At 45.5% G+C, this 23,564-nt stretch overlaps 1 protein-coding gene across 2 annotated transcripts in view; it reads right to left on the reverse strand.

The window, feature by feature from the left end:
* TRIO (trio Rho guanine nucleotide exchange factor) overlaps positions 1–23,564 on the reverse strand; it is a 353,621-nt gene that overhangs the window by 24,570 nt on the left and 305,487 nt on the right. For both annotated transcript variants that reach the window (XM_061129325.1, XM_061129326.1), the window contains exons 35-43: positions 20,995–21,287; positions 19,306–19,476; positions 16,649–16,744; positions 9,349–9,497; positions 7,776–7,842; positions 6,333–6,436; positions 4,538–4,607; positions 2,187–2,276; positions 592–684 (exon numbers count right to left, since the gene is read on the reverse strand). In XM_061129325.1, the coding sequence (XP_060985308.1) occupies positions 592–684; positions 2,187–2,276; positions 4,538–4,607; positions 6,333–6,436; positions 7,776–7,842; positions 9,349–9,497; positions 16,649–16,744; positions 19,306–19,476; positions 20,995–21,287 (1,133 nt within the window). The remainder of the gene's footprint in view (positions 1–591; positions 685–2,186; positions 2,277–4,537; positions 4,608–6,332; positions 6,437–7,775; positions 7,843–9,348; positions 9,498–16,648; positions 16,745–19,305; positions 19,477–20,994; positions 21,288–23,564) is intronic.

Raw genomic sequence — 23,564 nt, forward strand, 5'->3', positions numbered from 1 at the left:
TCAAGCCACAGGAGGGCAAAAGTCAGGCCCAACTGATCTAAGCAGGTCGTGGTTCCTGTGTCACCCCAAGACAGATGCTCATCTCTCTTTACCTCCGGGTTCTGAGTTTTATGTGTGAAGGGATCTTGCCACCTCCAACCGTCACTTTTATCAAGGAAAATGGCCTGACTTTGCCTTCAGGGGTGCTGAGGCATTTGAATCACTCAAGGGCGGTTGCTGAGCCTTCAGAGAGGAACTGGCAGAGCCTAAACGTTTAATCTGAAGCCCCAAGGGGACAGAAAACCTGCAAGGTGGGTTAGAGCCCAAGAGAGTATTCAAGATCCGTGGTGGGGAGCAAAAGCTCACCTTCACAGATGTTTTGTTTCAGAACCTGATGTAAATGAAAAATTGAGAAAACAGTATAAGGTGTCTCCTTCAGTTTTAAAAAAACTTATTTGGAAATATTGGAAATCAGAAACGACAAGACTGCTTCATTTTTCTTTCTTTCTTTCTTGTTTTTACAGAAAAGCTGCTCGTCACCTGCCCAGCCCGCGGTCCCCTCACGAGTCTCGTCCTCCTGCCGAGTGGGCTCGGGCCCTGGCAGAGCCTCACCTTCAGCAGCAGCTGGTACTTCGTGATCCTCTGCACTGGTTTGATCAGCAAGTCCGTGAGCTGCAGCCTGTGGCCCAGGCGCTGCTTTAAGTCCTGGGGTTTCGGAGGAGGAAGAAAAGGATCTTGAGTGCTGTCTTTTAATCAGTTAGTTATTCGTTTTGACATAACATTTTATTGTCCATCTAGAATGAAAACCTTTTCTGTTTTATGAAACCGAAAAACATGCTGAACGATCTAGACAGTTAAAGAGACTAGCAAGTACAGAAGGTTGAATGTGATTCATAAGATGTGCTTAATGTTAATCATTTGAAATTTAAACTTAACAATTATTGGGACTTAAACAATTCTGCCCCCCTCATATGATAGCACTTATATATGGAATCTAAAATATGACACAAATGAACTTATTTACAAGACAGAAACAGACTAGTCATAGAAGACAAATCCATGATTACCAAAGGGGGTAGGGGGTGAGGGAATGGATAAATTCGGAGCCTGGGACCAGCAGAGACACACCACTATATACAAAATAAATAATAAGGCTGCTCTGTATAGCACAGGGAACCACACACAATATCCAGCAATAAATCACAATGGAAAAGAATATATGTGCATATACAGGTATGTATATATGTACAACTGAATCACCCCCACTGTATACCAGAAACCAATACAACACTGAACCAACCACACTGACTACTGCCTTTTAAAAGGCAATTTTCAGTCCCTATAACTCAGAAATGTTAGTAGTATAACCAGAAATGGTAGTAGAGGTACTGAGAAGAGAGGCCACGCTGCACGTGACCCACCAGTGTGGGTCACCCACATAACCCACGGCTCAGAATGCCACGTTTGAGCTTCCTGAGCTGTTTTTTCAAAGCGGCCTTCTATGCTTGCCTACAAAAGCCTTTTTTTTCAGTTGCTTACTTTTATTCATAAAAATATTTTATATCTAGGCTAAAAGTTTAGATCGTGAATTATCCTGCATGTGAAAGTGAGCCTTAGTTTGAAATTGACTTTAAAAACCTCTGATTTTGTTAAGGCTACTCATTATTTTTTTGATCATTTTGTTTCCTTATTTTGGGTGTGCTGGCTTTTCTCTAGCTCTGGTGAGCAGGCAGCACTCTCCAGCTGCAGCGCATGGTCTTCTCGTGCCATTCAGTGTGTGGATGTCTTGCTGCGGAGCATGGATCGAGGGCGCCTGGGCTCCAGTAGCTGAGGCTCCCCGCTCCAGAGCACAGACTCAACAGCTGTGGCTCCCAGGCTTAGCTGCTCCTCGGCATGTGGGATCTTCCCCGGGCCGGGGATCGAACTGGTGTCTCCCGCGCTGGCAGGCGGATTCTTGACCACTGAGCCCCCAGGGAAGCCCCAAGCCCCTGACTTTAGCCGTGACCCCAGTGCTCTGGATGCTAAAGGATGTGATCACAGGTTGAATTTATACTCACTTCTCTGGTTTACAGGAAAGAAATACAAGTTCAGGACTCTTATAACTGAGGCTAATTTCCTGATGATTGCTTAATCTCATGGGAAACAAATTTTTGGAAATCAGCTGTAACCAACAATTCAGAACTGCTTTGTAACTCAGTCAGTCTTACCTCAAAAAAGGTGTCAATGTATTCTGAGACAATGTGTTCAGACTTTGGTTTATTTTGACAATAAACTATGTACATGTGCAACCTTCTCTCCTAGGAAAGGAAGGCAAACAGATGGGTTAGAACACAGGAAGCATGTACACAGCGTCACCGCATTCGGAGAGGAACTTTTCTTTCGAGAGAACCGCATGGTTAGGCTATTGGGAGCACATTCCAGGTTCCTGATGCTGGCTCCAAAAACAGCCCTTCTTTATCTTTCCCTCAGAAACATCAAACCTCACACTTTACTTGGGAAAATACCAGAGGCGGTGAAAGAACACAGTTCTTAGTATTACACCAAGCATCACTTTCTACCCTTCAAACTCTGCCAGTGGCTCTGGGAAGGCTGGCTTTTTTTTTTAACGAGGTTAGAAAAAGCTCTTTAAATACTGAAGGCAGTCTTAAATACTGAGCCATTATTTCCTGCACTGACCCTCAAAGTGTGCTGTACACACTGCTGGGGTCCTGGAGGCCTCCTGGGGACCCATCAGGTCAAACTATTTTCAAATAATACTAAGTTGTCACCTATCCTTTTCATGTGAGACCATCTGCAGTGATGTGCAAAATCAGTGGTAGGAGAAACTGCTGGCATTTTAGCAAATATCCCTCACCACTAGACATGCCAGCTTCAGCTAAGACTGTCCTTGATGAAGTGACAGAAATTCATTGTATTGAGACTCAACCACGGGCTATATACCTTTCTAGCCTTCCTGTGATAAGACGGGGGTCCTGGTGACGCGTCTGCCTTGTGTGAGAGCAGGCGCGGCAGCGCCCTCGCGTGACTGAGCCATGGGCTGAACCAGCTGCTTGTTTTTACTTAAAAGCCTCAAGGACTATAATTATTTATGTGTGGGTATCTGCTAAACCCTTTCCTGAACATGGATAAAATAAGCCTGTTGTTTCCAGGCAAACAACCTGCAATGTCTATTAATAATGAAAATTTAAGCTTTCAAGCAAAAAATTAACATTTTGGAGAACGTGGATCTGCCATCTTGAACTTGACCATGAAAACGAAAGTGAAAGTCGCTCAGTCTTTATGACCCCAGGGACTATACAGTCCATGGAATTCTCCAGGCCAGAATACTGGAGTGGGTAGCCTTTCCCTTCTCCAGGGGATCTTCCCAACCCAGGGATTGAACCCAGGTCTCCCGCATTGTCGGCTGATTCTTTATCAGCTGAGCTACTAGAACTTGACAATACTTAAAAGATTTTTGTGAAGAGATGGGTGGTGATATGAACAAATCTGATTTTTTCTTTTTTTGGCGGCAGGGATATTGTTTATTGAAATAGTTCACCATCTGGAAGATCTATCTCAATCAGTGGGTCAGGATTTTCCAAAAGACAAATGCAGGATGTCATGAGCTGGTGCAGGAGGGAAAGTGTCTTTAACGGCAAGATGGCTCTGTGGCTTTCAGCGCAACAGAAGTGAGGTCACCAATGGGCTTTCAGATTCCATGTTGCAACTAACCTTTAAGAAATTCTCACTTGAGTTTTGGTGCAGTATCTAAGAAGACTGTCTATAAATTATCTGAAAAGGCTATTAAAATACTCATTCCTTTCTAACCAAACATCTGCTTGAGGATAGTTTTTTTTTTTCCTGTAACTTTTAACTAAAAAAAAATATCACAGTAGGTTCAATACAGAAACAAGATATAAACATGCATCTATCTTCTATTAAGCCAGACATTAAGGAGATGTGCAAAAATACAAAAGCTCTGGTCACTTTGAAAATATGGCAATTTTTCCTAAAAACCAAACCAAACAAAAAAAGCCCCTTATTCTTAACGTGCTTATTTAATTAATTTGTTTGTTTGTCTTATTGCCACAGCATGCGGCATGTGGGATCTTAGTTAACCAACTAGGGATGGAACCCACACCCCCTGAAGTGGAAGCATGGAGTCTTAACAGCCAGACTGTCAGTAGGTTCCAACATGCTTGCTTTAGATTTACAAATACTTGGTTACTACATTAAACCCGCTGCACATCCAGGTACATCACCATCTGCACCAGACACTTCTTTGCCCAAAGACGTTTCCAAATGTTCCTGCTGCTGGTCTGGCTCTGGTCCCCTTCGGACCATCTTGGCCTGTTTGTGAGCTAAACAGCCAACTCGGGCCAGTTGACAGGGAAAGCAGACCGTGTGCATGTAGAAGAGCAGTGGGGGCTTTGAATTCCAACCAGCTGACACTGTATGGTTTGATTTTATTTAATATAAGTATTTCTGTAAACTGCAAGTGAGTTCTCCTTTAATCTGACAAGCCAATTACTAAATATGACAATACAGAAGAGAATATAAATAATGCTTCTGTACTTACATGTTTAACAAAAAGGGATCCTAGTTTTTCCGGATCTTCAAGGCACTTCTCCAACTCTCCTAAAAAAAAGCTGCAGCGAAAGGAGAAATATTAGAACCATCTCCGATTTGGCCTTCTAATTTTAGACTGAGGTTTAAATTTTCAAAATAGTCTGTTTTGACATTAGCAATCTGGAAGTGTAAAGTATATGTTTAGACACTACAACGCATACTGAAAAACGTTTTGTTAGGGCAGAAAGAGATACAACTTAAAACAGTTTAAAAAGGTTAAGTCAGAGCAAAACACCCCTTGACTGGCAACCTTCCCTTCCCCTGGATAATCCACATTTCTGTTTCATTTTTTAAAATGACTCAAATAATAAAATCTCATCTGAATATGGGATAAAAAAAAATGCTTCAAAGCAGTTGGTCATTTTTCTTTATCTTGGTCTGCATACCTGTGAATTTCATATTCTTTCCATGGTCATTTTTAAGAGGCTCAAATCTGAATGTAATCTGTGACAGCTTTATAGAGTTTTCTTTAATAAAGTTTTCTCAAATATTATCAAAATCAACTTCTAGGTTGCAAATATTAGGTCCCATTAAGATAAAATTGGGGCTTCCCAGGTGGTACAGTGATAAAGAATCTGCCTGCCAATGCAGGAGACACAAGAGATGAAGGTTCGATAGCTGGGTCGGGAAGATCCCCTGGACAAGAAAGTGGCAACCCACTCCAGTATTCTTGCTTGGGAAATTCCATGGACAGAAGAGCCCACTGGGCTACAGTCTGTGGGGTCGCGAAAGAGTCGGACATGACTGGGCACACAGCATACACACAAGATCAAAAGTAGGTATAACCACAGAAACGGAACAAAACAGACGACTGCTCTTCACTTCGTCTAGACTAGAGCTGTTGGTGAGAGGTACGCCCACCTTAGCTATCACTTTCATATGTTGCTATTTGTATCCTGGATTTTACTGACCTGCAAGCCAGCACACCAGTGAATGCCATGTTGAACCGTCTTGCATTTGAGGATGCACCATCCTCTGGTTCTGCACATACCACGCAGACACTGTATCTCCAGAGGCAACTTCCCTGTCTGGTCATCCCAGCAGCTTGGTGCTGTTTCCCCTTTTCTGTCATAGCTTAAGAACCAGCCTTGGGACCACACGATTAGATAATGGCACCAAATATCCCTTTAAAAAATTGGTTTCACTACAGATCAGGACAGGTGTGGCAAGGTACTGGAATCAAATTTGATTTTCATGGGCAATCATGTCTACTTTCCCATGAATGCTGACTTGAAAAATAACTCTTTAATAGTAATTTGTATTTATTACAGAGGTGGCTGCAATTTTAACTACAAATACTCATCAAGGCTTACTCTATGCAGGTGTTGTTCTAAGTGCTTTACGTATGTGTATTAACTCAGTCACTCCATAAAAACCCCACGAGGCGGTAACACAGTGACCCAAATGAAGGATGGAGGCAGACAGCTCAGGGTCAGGACCAGACTATGAACCCAGATGGTCAGACTCAGTACCCAGGCCTCCAGCCCCACCTTCCCCCGCTCCCTGGGCCCCTGGATGGACCAGCATGAAGAAGGTAAGGGACTTCCTCTGCCATGAAACACAACCAGAAAACTCCTCAGCAAAGCAGTATTTCCTCTGCACCAGCTGCCTGCACGAGGCTATACAGGTAGTGAAATGAAATGAATCAACAGGTATCCTCTCCCACTCTCCTGACAAGACTGTGATGCAGTTCGGTGGGTGATGACACACGGCCCACGGCTGAGCGCGGAGTGTATTTAACGTACTCTCTGTGCCAGTCATAAATCTGATGGATGTTGCCAAACACAATCTTGTCTTTGCCTTTCATGTCGTCAGGAACACCATCTTCTTTCATAAGTGCCATGTAGCCCTAAAAGTAAACATGTAAAGATTATTTCATTGAACATGTTTGAATCAAGTAGTGGTTTATTGACTGAGAGTCACAGAGGACAAAACAGACATACACACTGTCTTGTAAACCAATTATTTAAGAATAAAAACCTTTTGAGAAATATGTCCTTAACTGGCCCGTGAAAATATAGTCACATTCATTGCCATGACTTTCTCTCCCTGAACTGTTTAGCATTCAAAGATCAAAACTCTTCTGAGGAACTGCAAAGTTTAAATAAATGCAAATGATTTCATAAAACAAATCATCTTGTCAGCTTGTAAATATTAACTATTTGGCATGAAGCATTATTTCCTCTGTTCTCGGTACTGATCTGATATAAACAGACTTTCTTTTCTTTTTGGATTATCTACATAATTTGTTAAATAAGGATTTAATAATATATTTTCCACAAATTGATTTCTAACACCAGCTGGTTAACTATGTTGCTAAAATGTGGTTTAAAACTTCTATATAACTCAGATGGGATTCAGCCTATACAAGAAGCTCTGAAGTTATTCTTGGTAATGATGACAGATATGTCATGCATGTTTAATCTTTTATGTTATGCAATTAACTATAATAGCTATTACTTTTCATGGAATGTCCATCCAAAAAGTACTGCCTTGTATATATTTGCAAAGCTGAAAGAATAAATTATAAAGTTTCATTTTACAAAAATAGCTTTCTCATGAATTGAGTTTACTAACATGATGATGCCCTGAAGTTAATGTAGGGACAAGGCCAGAGATGACTCTTGATTTCGGATGAAAGACAGCATCTTTGCTATGGTTACAAATTGCAGAGCAACTTCTGGTCAGTGAAACTGGTGACATATTCGTTCTGTGAAAACTACAGGCAATGGCCTGGGGTGGCAGCCACTGACCAAGCTCCAAACCCGGGGGGATTCAGGACGTAACTGAATCCAGAGCTGGTCACATTGACTTTTCAACCAAAGATGTCCTCATTTCTGTGGTGATGCCCACATTCTTATAAAATAATCAAAGGCCAGATTTCCATACCAGAAATTCATTATTTGGAGATAACATTTACAAACTATATATATATATATATATATATATATATATAAAAGACGACTGTCAAGATGCACTGTTCAAAAAAGAAGTCTTTAAAAAGTTATTAAGGTATTTGGCTAAATTTTATTTTTCAGAAATATTTTGTTGGTTGTTTTACTGTTTTTAGTCAAAAATATTTTCCAAGGCTTTTGAGAAGCTATCAGCATTCAACTGTCCAAATGAACACCCTTCTGACAAGCCTCAGAGCTAGCTGATACAGGTTATTTATCTCTGAAAGTACACACCTCCACCACACAGCCGAGGTCCCGCACATAGTCACGCTCTGTCTCCACTAATTCCTGTAAAACGTAGCTGAAAAAAGGGAGGGGAAAAACAGTGTTTACAATCCACAATCTAAGGAATTGTCCGATGAAACTCTTTCATACTTTTTCTTTCATCAGGTCAGATTCCGCAGGGGCTGTGAAGTAACCTGACAAACTTATACTTCGGGTCCCCAGCCACTTAAAAGTTCACGTGGGTGACCCATAGGAACTGCGGAGGTCACAAAAGACCTCACGTTCGGGGTGCATTCCTGTCACCAGACTCTGACTGTGTGGACGATGACTAAGAAAAGCCAAGACATTAAAGGAAGTCGGTTTTCTGCTGCTTTGTGTTTTAACGCTTGAGTCATTTTAAGCTTTCCTGGATATACAAAAGAAATTTATCTCAGATGTTTAAAGCCTTGGGTCTGAACACATCACTCAGAAATGTTCCTTTCAGTAAGGATCAGTAACCACTGATCCTTAAGGCCATTCAGATAACAGAGGACAATCACTTGATTAGTTACAGCAAACCACCTCAATTGACCTGGAAAAGTTAATTGGCTGATTGCTTGGTTTCTTCATTCAACCAGCACCTCTTATGCACCTGAAGTCACTCTAGATGCTGGGATACAGCATCAAGCCAAGTCTCTGTGCTCATGCGGCTGGTAAATTTTTTCCTCTTTTCCAAATATAATTTTAAACCTTTTGTAATATTTTTCAGGACTTTTTAACGGAAACTAAAAAATTCTATGTTTCATGTTTCTGGGACTGCATTTAATTCTATGTTGTCTTTTTTCTTTACTACTGTGGATATAACGAGGCTTTCCAGGTGGTGCAGTCATAACAAATCTGCCGGCCAATGTAGGAGACACAAGAGAAGTGGGTTCAATCCCTGGGTCAGGAAGATCCCCGGAGGAGGAAACGGCAATTCACTTCAGTATTCTTGCCTGGGAAATCCCACGGACAGAGGAGCCTGGTGGCCTACCCCCTGTGATGTCGCAGAGAGTCGGCCACAACCGAGCGACAGAGCACACACGCCTGAATGTGATGGAAAGTACAGCAGCTTCTCACCGGGAGTGACAGAAGAGATTCTCCTATCACTCTTGTTTCCAAATAAAGTGCAATGCAGAAATAAAAGAATGAGTGCTGCGGCTATGCCTCCCTGCAGCCTCCTGAGGTTCTGAACACTTTGCAAACACACGTACACATGGTGCATGTGGTAAAGAGCCCGCCCGCCAAACGCAGAAGACTCGCAAGAGGCTCAGGTTTGGTCCCTGGTCGGGAAGATCCCCGGAGGAGGGCATGACAACCCGCTCCAGTATCCTTGCCTGGAGAATCCCATGGACAGAGGAGCCTGGTGGGCTACAGTCCACGGGGTCGCACAGAGTCGGACACGACTGAGCTGACTTAGCACGGCATGCTCGTGTAACTGCTCAGCGAAGAGACCCTGGGTCTCCTCCTGCGACTCAGAGAGGAAGCCGGGCCACAGCTCTGAAGATGGCTGGGCCAGCAGGGGAGCCCCCGAGCGCTGACAGCTAGAACACTGGGGTCTTACTGTCGTCTCTTTAAAGAGCTGGACTTCCTCTCTTCCATCTCATCGATGGGCGAGGAGGAGGACAGCAGGGAGTTGTCTGAAGGGTTGAAGGAGGGGCTGCTGCTGTCCCCCTGGTCGACGAGGAGCGAGCTGGGACGATCCTCCAGAGCCTGGAAGAAATCAAAGCCACAGTCATGCCTCCCGCCTACACAGTTCATGAGGCTGAAATAAGGACCAGGAGGTCTCCTACGTCAGAATACACAGCAGGCCTGGCTTGTGACACTGAAAAACCTATGGGTGTGAAATCACAAGACTATTTAACAACAAAAGCCCCAGGATTCATCTAAAGACTAAGAGGGAAGTCAGAATGCAAAGTGCAGTGAATTTATGTCCATTAATATATTCTATTCGTGGTTACCAAATAATTAGAAACAAAACATTTGGCTCACATCACACACTGCAGCCATTTCAAATCTGGCCATTTTCTGTTCAGTTACATTCCTGCCACATGAAAGCACGACCATTTCAGAAGCGTGTGCAGTCAACTCCGATCAGGCTAGCATACCCCGACACACTGCCCACTCCTTGTTGGTGACTACGCAGCAGCTGCAGCAAACCCGTATTTTAATTTAAAGAAAAGATTTGTTTCTTGACTATCCGTGAAGCCTTGACTCATACTTCAATGCATACAACTCATGCGGCTAAAATTAATCTCCATTTCTGTGACCCTCACAACTTCTTCCTTCTATAGGAAGTGGTTGCCATGCTGGCCTCAATTACTTGTTCACAACTCTCTCCCTCACTGAATTTTAGTTCCTGCAGGTGAGTGTTTTCATTGTTAGATCCACTTGAGAACCTCGAATAAATCCGTGCGATGACTACTGATGACTTTTTCCCCTGGGTTAGTGTGGCCAGGATCAGCAACTGATTACTTTCTTATTGGTATGTATTAATTTTCTTTCTTAATCAGAATTCACAAAGTTTCTAGGGGTACAGGTGACAGTTCTTTTTTTTTAATTGAAATATACATGATTTACGATGTTGTGTTAATTTCGGGTATCCAGCAAAGTGATTCAGTTATATATATATATAAAATAATCTGAAAAAGGATATATGCACAGGTTATTACAAGATACTGAATATAGCTTCCTGTGCTATACAACAGGTCCTCGTTGTTTATCTGTTTTATACACAGTGGTGTGTATCTGTTAATCCCAAACTCCTAATTTACCCCTCTCTCACCTTCCCCCTTTGGTAATCATAAATCTGTTTTCCATGCCTGTGAGTCTCTTTGTTTTGTAAATAAGTTCATTTGTATCATTTTTATCAGGTTCCATACATAAGTGCTATCACATGACATTTGTTTCTCTGAACTTCACTCTGTATGACAATCTCTAGGCCCCTCATGTTGCTGCAAACAGCATTATTTCATTCTTTTTCAATGGCTGAGTAACAGTCCATCGTGTGTGTGTGGGTATACATACCCATCTGTCAGTGGACAGGTGGGTTGCTTCTATGTCTTGGCTATTGTAAACAGTGCTGCTACGGACATTAGAGTGCATGTATCTTTTCAAATTAAGAGCTTTCATCTTTTCTGGATACATGCCCAGGAGCTGGATCATGTGGTAGCTCTATTTTTAGTTTTTTAAAAAACCTCCATACTGTTCTCCATAGTGGCTGTACCAAATTACATTCCCACCAATAGTGTAAGAAGGTTCCCTTTTCTCCACACCCTCTCCAGCATTCAGCATTTGCTGATTTTTCAATGATGGTCATTCTGAATGGTGTGAGGTGACACCTCAGTGTAGTTTTGATTTTCACTTGTCTGATGATTAGCGATGCTGAGCATCTTTTCATGTGCCCATGGCCCACCTGTATGTCTTCTTTGGAGAAATGATTGTCTAGGTCTTCTACTCATTTTTCGATTGGGTTGTTTATTTTTTTGATATTGAGCTGAATGAGCTGTTTGTATATTTTGGAGATTAATCCCTTGTCAGTTCACATCATCTGCCAATAGATGACAGTTCTTCTGAAACTCCCACAGCGACACAGCTGGACATATAGGTGATCAAGAGGTATTTAAGCAATGTAACTGGGGAAAATGCGATTTCTCTTCAAACAAAAAGCCTGATACAAACTACAAGAACTTAATATTTCCTACCAAACTAAAACCTCTAATACTTGTCCTGTTTCCCAGTAAGTGACAGGCTGAAGCTGGCGTCCTCACCAAGCCTAGCTTTGAGGACACCGAGTCTGTTCCTGCAGTCTTGTTCATCAAACCCATGGAGCTGGGCAAACACACCGACTCCTGCTCTCAGTGAATGAAGAGACATTCAGGAACGGGGCTCGGTGAGCACACAGCATTCTTATTTTTAAGTAAACAGCTCTTGACCTCGACTGGAAGCACACGTGCGGCAGCAGGGCCTGGTCCACGCGTGCGGGTCCCGGAGGCTGATCTCGGCCAGGAGGTTGGAGGATGCTGGGAGGGAGGAGCAGTGCTGTCTGCTGGCCGGATTGGGAGGACACTGAAGCTCGTTAGATTTAATGACGGTCACTTCAAGGGTGAGGAGAGACAGGAAAGAAAGGCGGCAGAGGGCCCTCCACACAGAAGCCGGCTGGGGAGGCACTGGACTCCATGGATGCCCGTGAGGCCCCTCTGGACCCGGCAGCCACATGGAGCGTGCAGACGCCCCCGAGGCCGCGCTCACATTTGTGACGTCCACCCCCAGCCGCCCAGCGGCCCCTTCTGGCAACTGTGCTAGAGTAAAACGGCACGAGCGCTGTCCCAGAACGGAAATCTGTTTTGGACGAATTATTTCTGAAGGTCTCTGGGTTTGGTGGGTTTTTGTGGGTAGGTTCTTATCAACTTTCCCTATTCCTTAAATGAAAGGAGAATATCTATGTAGACCTAACTCTTCAGAGGGCTTCCTGGGTGCCTCAGTGGTAAATAACCTGCCCACCTACACAGGAAATGCAAGAGACACAGGTTCGATCCCTGGGTCGGGGAGACCCCCCCTGGAGAAGGAAATGGCAACCCTCTGAGAGGGTAACAGGCAGGAAGGCCAGGGGTCTCCAAATGGAGAAAAGAGGCTGTAAGTGCCAGACATTTTTATCTCTCTTAAACGGCAGGAAGAAACAAACCAGCAATCTGTTTTTCCTTCTCTATACAAATTTAAAAGGAGGTTTCTCTTAACATTCTGTGTTGCCATGACACCTGGTCTCACCTAAAGCTAACTACTCTCAAACTTTGAGTTAACCAATACATTTCTTTTTCGTATGGAAATGTTGTCTTAAGCTATGTTAATGAACCCCAGACTCTATCTTCAAGTTGGTTCCGCCAAACGGCCTAACTTACTTACTCAGGTATTGTTCCCCTAATCTATGTAAACGGAACTATTTGTTGGTATTCTGCCCTTCTACAAGATTCAAGTCAATCGTTTTATGGCCTGGGATGAATTATCTGATGCCATTCTAAATTTTATGACATTCCTTTCATTTCATTAACAGACTGTGAGTGACTATATAACATACAGCTAAAGACTAGGAGGGGGGTACTCTTTTGCCCCCTTCTGATGCCTATGTCAGAAGCTTTCTCTATACTTTAATAAAACTTTATTACACAAAAGCTCTGAGCGATCCAGCCTCGTCTCTGGCCCCGGATTGAATTCGTCTCCTCCGGAGGCCAAGAATCCCGCGTCTTATCGTTCAGCAACAACCTTTCACCTCTCCAGCATTCCTGCCTGGAGAATCCCATGGACAGAGGGGCCTGGCGGTCCGTGAGGTCACAGAGTTGGACACGACTGAGCACAAACACCCACGACTCCTCTGAAGTTAACACTGGTAAACTGTATTTTCTTAAGCAACTGCCCACTTCATCCCAGGTTTTCAAATTTACTTTCAAAGAGGTGAACAAGGTAACGCGTCACGATTATTTCAATTCTCGCTGATCTTTTCTTTACAGATTCTTATGTTGTGAATCTGGGTTTTTTTTGGGTGGTTTTTTTTTTTGCGAAGGTTACCTGAAGTCTGTATGCTTTGAAAAAAACAAATCTTTGGTGTTATTATTCCCTTTTTCTGTTTTCCAGCTCATTAATTTTTGCTTTTACCTCTGTGAATTCAGTCTGCTTTTTTCCAAAAACAAATTGTGCTGTTCTATTATCTTGAGTTACATGTTTGTTTCACTTATTCTCATTCTTTCTTGGGTTTCTCTTTATACGCAGATCAACGGAGGGAAGAAAGCCCCAAAGTCAGCTGCAGTTCCTGGGGCTGTTAGCTGCTGTCGCCCCCTGCCCACGCTTCCCTCATCAGGAACGTGGAGGTGGAGAGAGAAGTGAATTTCAGGGAAGGGCTTGGGGGGTGAGGAGAGTCAGCTCCCTGAAAACAGATGGCACGACGGCAGGACACCTTCTCCCATCACCTCTCGAGTCCACCGCACACACGGCTTGGCAGGGCTAACAATTCAGTGTTTCAGTCTGATTACAAAGTCACGACAGCCTAAGAGATCGCCCGCAGGAAAACAAACAGGGGTGACATGGCACCCGTGAGCCGTGCAGGAGTAACGCAGAGTCACGGGGAGCAGGCGGCGGCAGGGAAGGATGTTCAGATGATTCACTAGCAGTTTTATCGGCAAAAGCAGTTCTCGTTTGAGGATTAGTCACACCAAACCAAGCAGAGCTATGTTCCCTTGAGCCAGACAGAGAGGGCGCAGTCCAGATTACATTCCATGGAGAATGAAGGAGCAGCGAGTCCACCATAAAAAGCAAAAATGTGGTTCTCCAACGGGGACAGAAGGTACAAGTGGAGTGCTCGGGTGGAGGGAGCTTGGCTGGAGCTTATCAAACAGCGCTGGGTTTACAAACCCCACCTTCCAGCTGGGAGGCTGAAGCAGACAGTAGGAGAACCTGAACCTACATCTCTGATTCCAAACCCACGCCTTTTCCACCCTGCCAACAGCTTTATGCCCATTCACTTCAGAAGAGTCATGAGCAGAAATAATTCAATTTCAACGGATAGAGTTTAATTCTTCAAAGCTAAAAAGGGGGAATAAACCACTGAGAGCTGAGAGACATGCATAGAACTTCTCTTCATCTGAATTTATGATACATCAGTCTCAACCCACTCACAATGGAATCCCTTCAAACAGCTGCAGAACAATGACTAGCAGGTTGACGGAGTGCTGTCTCAAAACATTCCTTGGGAGAACAATTTCAGTTATTAGACAAGCATGGCTTTAATGATCCTATAACTGATGTGTATAAATGGCTGTTTCTAAAATGTTTAAGGATGCCTGAAAACTCAATTCAGTATTATTTGAGCATCTTTTTAGACCATCAATCAACTTGCTTCTCAAAGAGACAGGCAGGATGTGGCTAAGCTCCATTCATACTGACATGATCCCAAATTTCTGACCAAGTGGAGTTAAATTCTTGACTTATCTACCAAGTCCTTGCAGCCTTTCTGTCTAAACTCAAAGCCCACCACCACCCAGGCAGGGGTAGGGGCCAATACCTGTCAGTCTGGATTCTGGATGTAATTCCCATTTGACCAAAGCAACCAGCCTCAGCACCAGCTGCTTAGGGGTGGGTGGGAGAAGAAACTGGAGTGTTACATATATATATACACACACCGTACCTAGTTAGTACTAGCTTTGGAAGATAAATTTCTAACTTTAAAGAAGTGCAGTTAGCCCGTGAACAACACAGGGGCTGGGATACCAGCCCTCTGTACGTGGTCCCTCAATTTGTGGTTCCACACGTGCAGATTAACCCACTGCACACTATGCTGTTCTCTAGTATTCACTGTTGAAGAAAATCTGTAAGTGGATCTGTGAAATCCAAACTGGGACTATTGAAGGGTCAACTGTATTTCCTTTTATCTAGCAATTCCAGTGCTAAAAATTTACCCTATAAGTATATTTACATGTAATTATAATCACACATGTAATTAGCATGAATATTCATGCAGAGATACACGCTGCAGTCCATGCGGTTGCAAAGAGTCGGACATGACTTTGTGACTGAACAATTAACAGAAATGAAAACTGTAAATGATAAATCTATCTATCTATATATATAATGAATTTATTTAAATAAATTATAATAGACCTCTGTCCCTTTATCAGCTGGTCAAGTTTTCACACACTCCGTGTGCCTCAGTTTTCTCATCTGTAAAATGAGAACACGGTAGTATGTGCCCCCCTCACAGAGCTGTCGAGGGGAGTATACACAGAGAAAGCGTTGGGAGGGAAGCATACCAAACTGTTCCACAGTGGTTACTGCGGGCTTTTATTTTAGGAGTGGTGACTTTTAAAAGATGTAGTAAGATAGGAGGTATACTAGTCTAAAAAGCTGTTACCATTACTGGTTTCTCTATTTCATAGGAAAACTTAAGAAAAAGAAATTTACTGATCTGAATCAGTCAGAAACAATGCATACCTAACTTCAAATAATCAACATCTGATTTGGGGCTTTTATTAAATGAAGCCACGCTGACCCACTGGGAACATGAGGTGACTAAGAGAATAAAGCCCTGACACAGCAACGCAAACCCTTCTCCCTCATACACTGCAGACCCAAGTGAATGGTCTCAGACAGCGAGAGACTCCCAGTGGTACCTGCGATACCAACGACCCACGAGAATGGAACTGACCACACTGGCTATGAGATGCCCGCACTGCAGACCATGTGGGTGCAGGAAAGGGCTGACCGTGGCTCCTGGGAGGGCCCTCTAAGCCCCTGGCATGTCCTGCCTGATGAAGTCTGTCTACCTGGGGGTACTGGCTTCAGATAGACGGTCTATACTCACTGTGTGACTTTTGGTGGGGGCTTTGGGTCACGTGCTATCTTGATCTCCAGAGGAGCAGGGGATGGGGTGAGCCACGTGAGGGGTCAACCTTGTGTATGTGATGGAGCCCAAATAAAGACTCTGACCACCAAGGCCGGAGAGTGGGGTTGGGAGGGGTGGGCGGCGGTGTCCCTTGCTGGCGTTACCCTGCAGGTATCCTCACACACCGTGCGGTGCTGGGAGAGGCCAGCACTGGGCACCTGATTCCATGGGGAGAGGACAAGGGTGGCCTGGACTGAGCTTCCCGGGCCCGCCCCTGCACAACCTCCCTGGCGGACCTTCACCTCCACCCTTTCACAGTAATGAACAGCAACTGTGGCTTCGCTAAGCTCTGTGAGTCTTCAAGCCAGTTACTGAACCTGAGGATCCATCCTGCAGACTAGAGACGCACCTGTGAGGCCACCCGTGCCCACCCCCGCCCCCCAGTGCTCCATGAGCCGCTTCCAGCCCGGAGGCCTGAGCCCCTGGGAGACCTTACCATCTTGCTTTTCACGAGTTCCTCGATTGCGCTGACAAGCTCGGCTGCGCTCGGCGTTTCGGAGCTGGTGGGGCGGACTAATAACCGAGAGGAGGCCTAGAGAGGAAGTTGAGAAAAAGAGAGGGGGGAGGGGGATGCCTCGTGTTAGTCACTGGACAGATGGAAAATTCTCCTGCAAGCTCAGCCTCTTTTTAAAAGTAATTCCAGACCAAAAGACCACGAGTTTGTCTTTGTTTGCATTTATTTAAAGCCATCTTTTAAAATTTACAATATTCTGACATGAAACACTAAATAAGACCTGTCTGGGATACATGTGGAAAGCAGACAGAGTCTGGTTTTAATCTGCAGCCATGTCCCATCAGAATGTTTCTCAAAGAGGTGACTGGGCATGGGGGAGGATTCTAACTTTTTTTTGCAACTGCTGGCTAGGCTACTGGCTAAAGAGGGAAAGACGGAGATCAACAGAAGAGTGACAGGCTTAAGGGCTAGTGAATGAATCCTTCAAAGAATTGGGAACCAAAAACAAGATACTAAAAATGGCTTTACTGTGTGGATGGGGTTCAAAGAAAGAAGGAAGGAAAGGAAAGGAGCCAGGAGCACTGACCAGACAGGGAGGAGGGGGACAAGCTCACCATTTTCTGTGCCATCCATTTCCCCAATGATTAGTGCAGAGGACAGGAGCTCTGTGGCCTCACAAGCTATTGGATGTCATTTACGGCTAGAGTCGGGGTGTACAGGGTGGACAGGTAAGGGGTCTGGGGGAGGGGCTACTGAGCTCAAGTTTCAGTAATTAGCAAACACGCTGTGTTTGCAGATTACTCGCACCGTTAATTTACTGGAAACTAGAAGAGGGGTGTAATATGAACCTTGCTTCATATTAAGGACAGCAGAGATGCATGCGACACACGGCTAGCTGTCCTAACGATGCATGGTTCACGGCAGACACATACGGATCTATACGTTTACAACGAGGCAGTTACAATGTGGATCCAGATATGCACTTGGCAAAACAAATGTTGGCTTGGTCTAATGAAATCTGGAAAATGAGGTGAAGAAAACAAGGAAAAAAAATTCAAATGGAGAGGTAAGGAAACTGAGCCAGAACAGACACAGAACACAAGTCAACATAATGCTGCAGTGAAAGTTTACAAAAAGAGAGAACAGAACAAAACAAAATATTAGTCACAAGATAATATACTCTCTGGGAACATCACTATCGATTTTTGTAAAAGAAGAACTTCTATGGATAATACCCAATGAGGTCATACAATAACCAGTAAGTGATTTTAGCAATCGGAAGAATATAGTGCCATCCACACTTTAAATGGAGAAAAACACCCTCCTGGTTTGGTGAATAGGCCAACCAGGCCTGGCACCTCACTGTTCGGCTAACCATTCAGATTTTCGCAATTTTAGTTTTCTGCCTTCAGAAAGGTATGGCTTAGAATGCTGCAAAATCACTAAGGAACTGTCAGAGCCCTGCTGCCTGGAGGTGGGTCTGTTCTGGGCAGTGAGAGGTGAGCTTCTCTCATCTCAGGCCACCCTGCCCCGCTGCAGCATGGGGTCTGCGCCTCGGATGACCCCCAGACTCCGGACTGAAACCCAAGCTACCTGCCTCTGCCAAGACCCACTGCGCGCTGAGAGGCCTGGCGGAGGTGGCGGCAGGGTTCTACGGCGGAGGGGCCTGAGGTTAAGACTCAGGGCCGTCAATCACTGGGCTGGACGGAGCCTGGGTCAGCACCCATGGGCCATCCAGCGAGTGGGGACCGTGTCAGCATGGAGGAGGGAGTCAGGGAAGGAAAAAAGTGAAGACGGGGAAAAACTGATGAAAACGTCTGTTTTATTCAGAAAACTTGGTCTCTGCCAAAAAAAAAAAATCACCAGTAATGACTTCATAGTGTGGTTTTCAACACCTGCCAGTTTGGAGAAGCAGGCTGGGCTGGAACGTGAGAGGTTGTACAAGCCAGTTATCAGGTTTCTTTCTTGGTATTTTAGGGTTCTACCGCTGGGAGGCACAAAATAATTTTAGATTCTGTAAAAACTCAGGAAAACCCAGAAAGCAAAAAATGAAGGTTTACTTGGCCCGAAGCCTCTGCATACATCCAGAGAGGAGACTCGTGGCTTTGAACTGACTCCTGAGCTTTGACAAACTCCGGTCTGATCCAGATGTTGGCCGTGTTGGAAAAAAGGAACTGGAGAGCCATACAGTCTCATCTGAAAACCACACCTGCGTGCAGAGACGCCTGACACAGACAACCAGGTGGGCTCGTGTGTGTCTGGGACGTAACCACGCACACAGGCGGGACAGAGATTTCTCTGACTGTCCACTCAGGGACCCTGGTCAGGACAGTGAGAAAAATTAAACTGACTTGATAGGCAGCGATTAGGAAAGCATCCGTTAAAAATGCACTGAAGGTCCTTCTGCAAGCACACGTGTAGGGGAGACTGCAAGTGTTCCTACAGCCTAGTCTAAATGCACGGCCTATGTTATCTAGGCTCTGCAGGTGAAGGCGGGCAGAAGTTGGCCTGGAAAACCAGTACGTGTTGCAGACACCTTTTCGCAGCCCGGGTCACTCTCTGTGTCCAGCCCTGACGCTGGGGCACAGGAGTGAACCGCTGGGCCCTCTCCTGGCTCGAGGCGGCCACGGCCCCCTTACCTTGTCGTCCTGGGAGTCCGGCTGGAGCAGGCTGTGCTGCTGGATGGCCATGGGGGGCGGCAGGGGCACGGCGTCAGCCCCCTCCTCCCCTTCTTCCTCTCCGCAGCTCTGCATGCCCGAGGACGAGGACTTGGAGAGCGTGCCACTGCTCAGGCCCTCGTTCCGGCCTCTCTGAAACCAGAGCGACATTCGCCTGTGAGAGCCTGGCCCTGAGTGTCAGCGTCCGGGCATAGAAACTGAGCCCTCGGGGGTTCACAGGAGGTGGAAACTGAGAGCAGAAACCAGGCACAAGCCCCTTCCAGCCCTGATGGGAACTTGGACTCCTCCAAGTGTGTGAGCTCCCTCGCCCGCCGGCTGGACAAGGACAGGGCCCGGGAGTGTCTGCGAAGGGACTGCCGACGTCAACCGTTAGGCTCTGAACATGTCTTATCTTCAAGAGGCTAATTTTTAAAAAAGGTTCAAAAATGTGAACCATCACCTTCCATTTCTCTGGTCTCATATTTTACTATTTTGCTACTTTTTGCTCAAATAAAACTCACTGAAATCATGAGAGCATAAAGAAAAATACAATTCAAGGTATATTTTAAGAATGAAGTAGTTCATTCATTTTCCCCTAGTCTTACTTTTACTAAAAACAAACTTCAGTTTTTTACTTCTATTAGGAGGACCCAGTATATTAAACAGATAGATGAGGACATAAATGAATCATATGCTCCAGTGAAAACCCACAGCATAAACAGGCCCAGGAAAAAAGCAGCAGAAACCACACATCTGCAAAATAAATTAAACAAGACCAATCTTGTCCTCCTCCCCCATTCGCTCTGCCTTTGTCTTTCTGAGTCCGTGGGGAACGGGGGGATGCGGGTCCTCATTAAAAACTCTGAGGGCTCCTCACTAACACCACATTACTGAAGACCCATCTTGGGGATCATGAAAAAATACCATTCCTTACAATGTAATTTTAAGGTCCCTCACCTCCAAAGGAAATTAAAAATAATTCCTGGCTGGCCTACATACATTTATCTTTGATGACATGGGAATAATCCAGTGTCTACTACTGGCTTAACAAAGTAACTGGATGTTTTCTACTCAGGACAAGAGGTCAGTACATGAATATGGGGGCAGGTCTGGTAGTGGAAATACTGGAGGATGCAGGCATTCCCCAGTCCTTCAGAGTATAAAACTGGTGCTTTCCCTGCGTGGCTGTGGAGGAGGAAATGGCAGCCCACTGCAGTATTCTGGCCTGGAGAATTCCATTGACAGAAGAGCCTGGAGGACTACAGTCCATGGGGTTGCAAAGAGTTGGACACGACTGAGTGACTGTCCCTCACTCACTATACGGCTGAGTGCTAACCCAGAGACTGCTTAGATGGTCTGCATCCCTGGGGTGGGGGGGTACCCCTGGCTTTGCCTGTGATGGAGGCTGGGGGCGGGGCTGGGGCGGCAGGGAACCACTTCCTCCTGGAGCAGGCAGGGGGTGCCCCCACGCCTGGGGAGGGGGGCTCTCGGTCCTCTGATCTCTTGATCAGAGGCCACACATGGGTCCCCAGCTCCAGCACGCTGCTAAATACATTTTGCGGGGGCTTTGACACCGGTCCTTTCCGGGAACACCCAGAAAACAACTAGACGAGGGTTATTTGCTCGTATGGACTCGCAAGGACTCGCAAGGGAGACGCTGCAGGCCCTGACCTCTTCCACGGTCTCGTCCTGCGGGGTGGCCGCGCTGTCGTCCGAGTCCTTCTGCGAGCCGGCGTCGGCGCTCTTGCGGACCTCGCGGCTTTTCTTGTGCTTGTGCGCCAGCTTCTTCACGTGCCCGTCCGCTTTGCCGCTGCTCAGCCGCCGCACCGGGCTCGTCAGCCACTTGCGCAGCGTGTTGCCCGGGCGCTTGGGGCCCGGCGAGCTCTGCGCCCCCACCATGTGGGGCTGGAGGGAGGCCACGGAGGCGGGCGGGCTGGCGTCGTTGCTGGAGACGGACAGCGAGTCTGCGGGTGAGAGAGAGCGAAGCCCGTGTGACTGGCGGCCTGGTAAAGAAGCCGCCTGCAGTGTGGGAGATCTGGGTTGGATCCCGGGGTCGGGTAGATCCTCTGGAGCTGGGAACCGGCTACCCACTCCAGTATTCTTGGGCTTCCCTGGTGGTTCAGATGATAAAGAATCCACCTACAATGCGGGAGACCTGGGTTTGAAATCGCTGGGTTGGGAAGATCCCCCGAAGAAGGGAAAGGCTACCCACTCCAGTATTCAGGCCTGGAGAATTCCATGGACTGCATAGTTCATGAGGTGGCAAAGAGTCTGACACAACTGAGTGACTTTCACTTTTCACTTTCAAAGCCACCACCATGGGCACTGCCCAGCCAAACGTTAAGTTCAGTGGCTGCCAGGAGCCGTGCCCTCTGGTTCTGCCCTGGGGATGAGGGTGTCAGAGGAGATCCAACCCGCAGGCTTATTCATCAAATGGTTCCCAAACTTGAATTTTGCCAGAGATCATTTTTCTCCAGGTGTACTGCCTCCCTCTCCCAAAAAAAGCCGAGTCACCCATGCTGAAGACCAGCATCAGTGCTGCAAAGACTCATAAGGTCACTATCACTTAAAATATCACAGACATTGGAGGACATAGTTTGAATTATTTCCACCCATTTTCTTGATAGACAAGAACCAAGAAAGAATGGCTTAAAGAAGAATTTAAAGGAAATTAAAAACTAATCCTGGTGGACAAATATATTAGTTTGACTCACTCCCACTGAATAAAAGTACCACTTAATAAATAAAGTGGAGGCACACCTCAGGGGTGTTATGGGTTTGGTTTCAGAGCACCGCCATAAAGTAACTATTATAATAAAGTGAGTCACACGAATTTTTGGTTCCCCCCAAATTGGACTGTTTAAGTGTCCAATAGCACTATCTAAAAACTGCATATAGTTTAACTAAAAAATACTTTACAGCTAAAAAAAATGCTAACCATCATCTGAATCTTCAAGTTAGTCATAATCTTTTTGCTGGTGGAGGGTTTGAAAATTGCAAGAATCAACAAAATGTGACACACAGACATGAAGTGAGCAAATGCCGTTGGAAGAATGGCTCCAACAGACGCGCCCAATACAGTTGCCACAAACCTTCAATTAGTTTAAAAAGCAGGTTCTGTGAAGCAAAAAAAAAACACCTGCAATAAAATGCAATATGCTTAAATATATTAATATGTATGTGTGTGCGTGTGTATGACTCAGCATGCATGTGACCTGGTAAGTCAGCACTGTGACAAACGGCACCCTTCTAGAAAGCGCGGTGTGAAAGGGTAAAAGCTGGCTGGTTCCCCTTGTTTCCAGCCGTGAAATACGAATGTGTAGCCCCTGCTCTCAGCCTCAGCACGGTTCCTTTGAGGTGCTGGAGTCGATACCAACAACCACGAACAAAAAAACAAAACATTTAAAAAAGAAATAATCTCAAATAACCAAGATGTTACTTGAAAATATACCCCAATGAACATTCTCATGGGATTTGAAAATTAAATACAGTCAACCCTGAACTGATCGCTTTTGCGGTTGAACAGACTTAGGTAACAGCTGACACTCAATAGCTCCGTGGAGTGACAGGAGATGTGACTTCACACACAGAAAGCCAGTGACCTGGGACACCTGTCGGCCCTGTCCTGAGCCCTGGACTCTGGGAGGACACCCCCACCGTGAAATGGAATAAAACGCCTCTCTTTAGGGACCAGAATGAAGATCATTTACTCTGCTTGTCATTTTCTTCCAGTCTTTCGAAGTCTTAAAAACAGTCTTTAAAAAGATGATTTGATACAGACACGTGCTTGAGGGGGTATTTACCTCTGCGGCCCTGGAGACCCCCATGTGCCGCAGCTAAAGAAGGGGGTTAATTCCTCCCAATCCTGTGATTATATGTGCTAAGAGTCGACAGCAGTTTCCCACTCGCCCGGGCGAGACAGTGGAGCACCACCGTCTGCCTCTGCCCTGTCCCTTCTTGGTCGAGCCTTGCAGGTGGAGAGGGTATAATCTTTTGTAAACAGATGACGCGCTTCAAGCAGGATTGCTCATTCTTAAAAATCTACATTTTCTCAGAGGCAGACTTCAGCTCAGAACTAATCAATACAGCACCCTTTCTCCCTCCGTGTGTGAGTATGTGTGTCTGAACCCACTTGCCAATGTAGGACATTGGGTTCGATGCATATATTTTTATTTATTTTGACGTTAAGTGTGACTGAAACGTTCCCATGTCAGCCTTGTACTCCTCAGGCGCCACAGGGA

The sequence above is a fragment of the Dama dama genome, chromosome 25 (genome assembly GCF_033118175.1).
Source record: "Dama dama isolate Ldn47 chromosome 25, ASM3311817v1, whole genome shotgun sequence".
Lineage (NCBI taxonomy): Eukaryota > Metazoa > Chordata > Mammalia > Artiodactyla > Cervidae > Dama > Dama dama.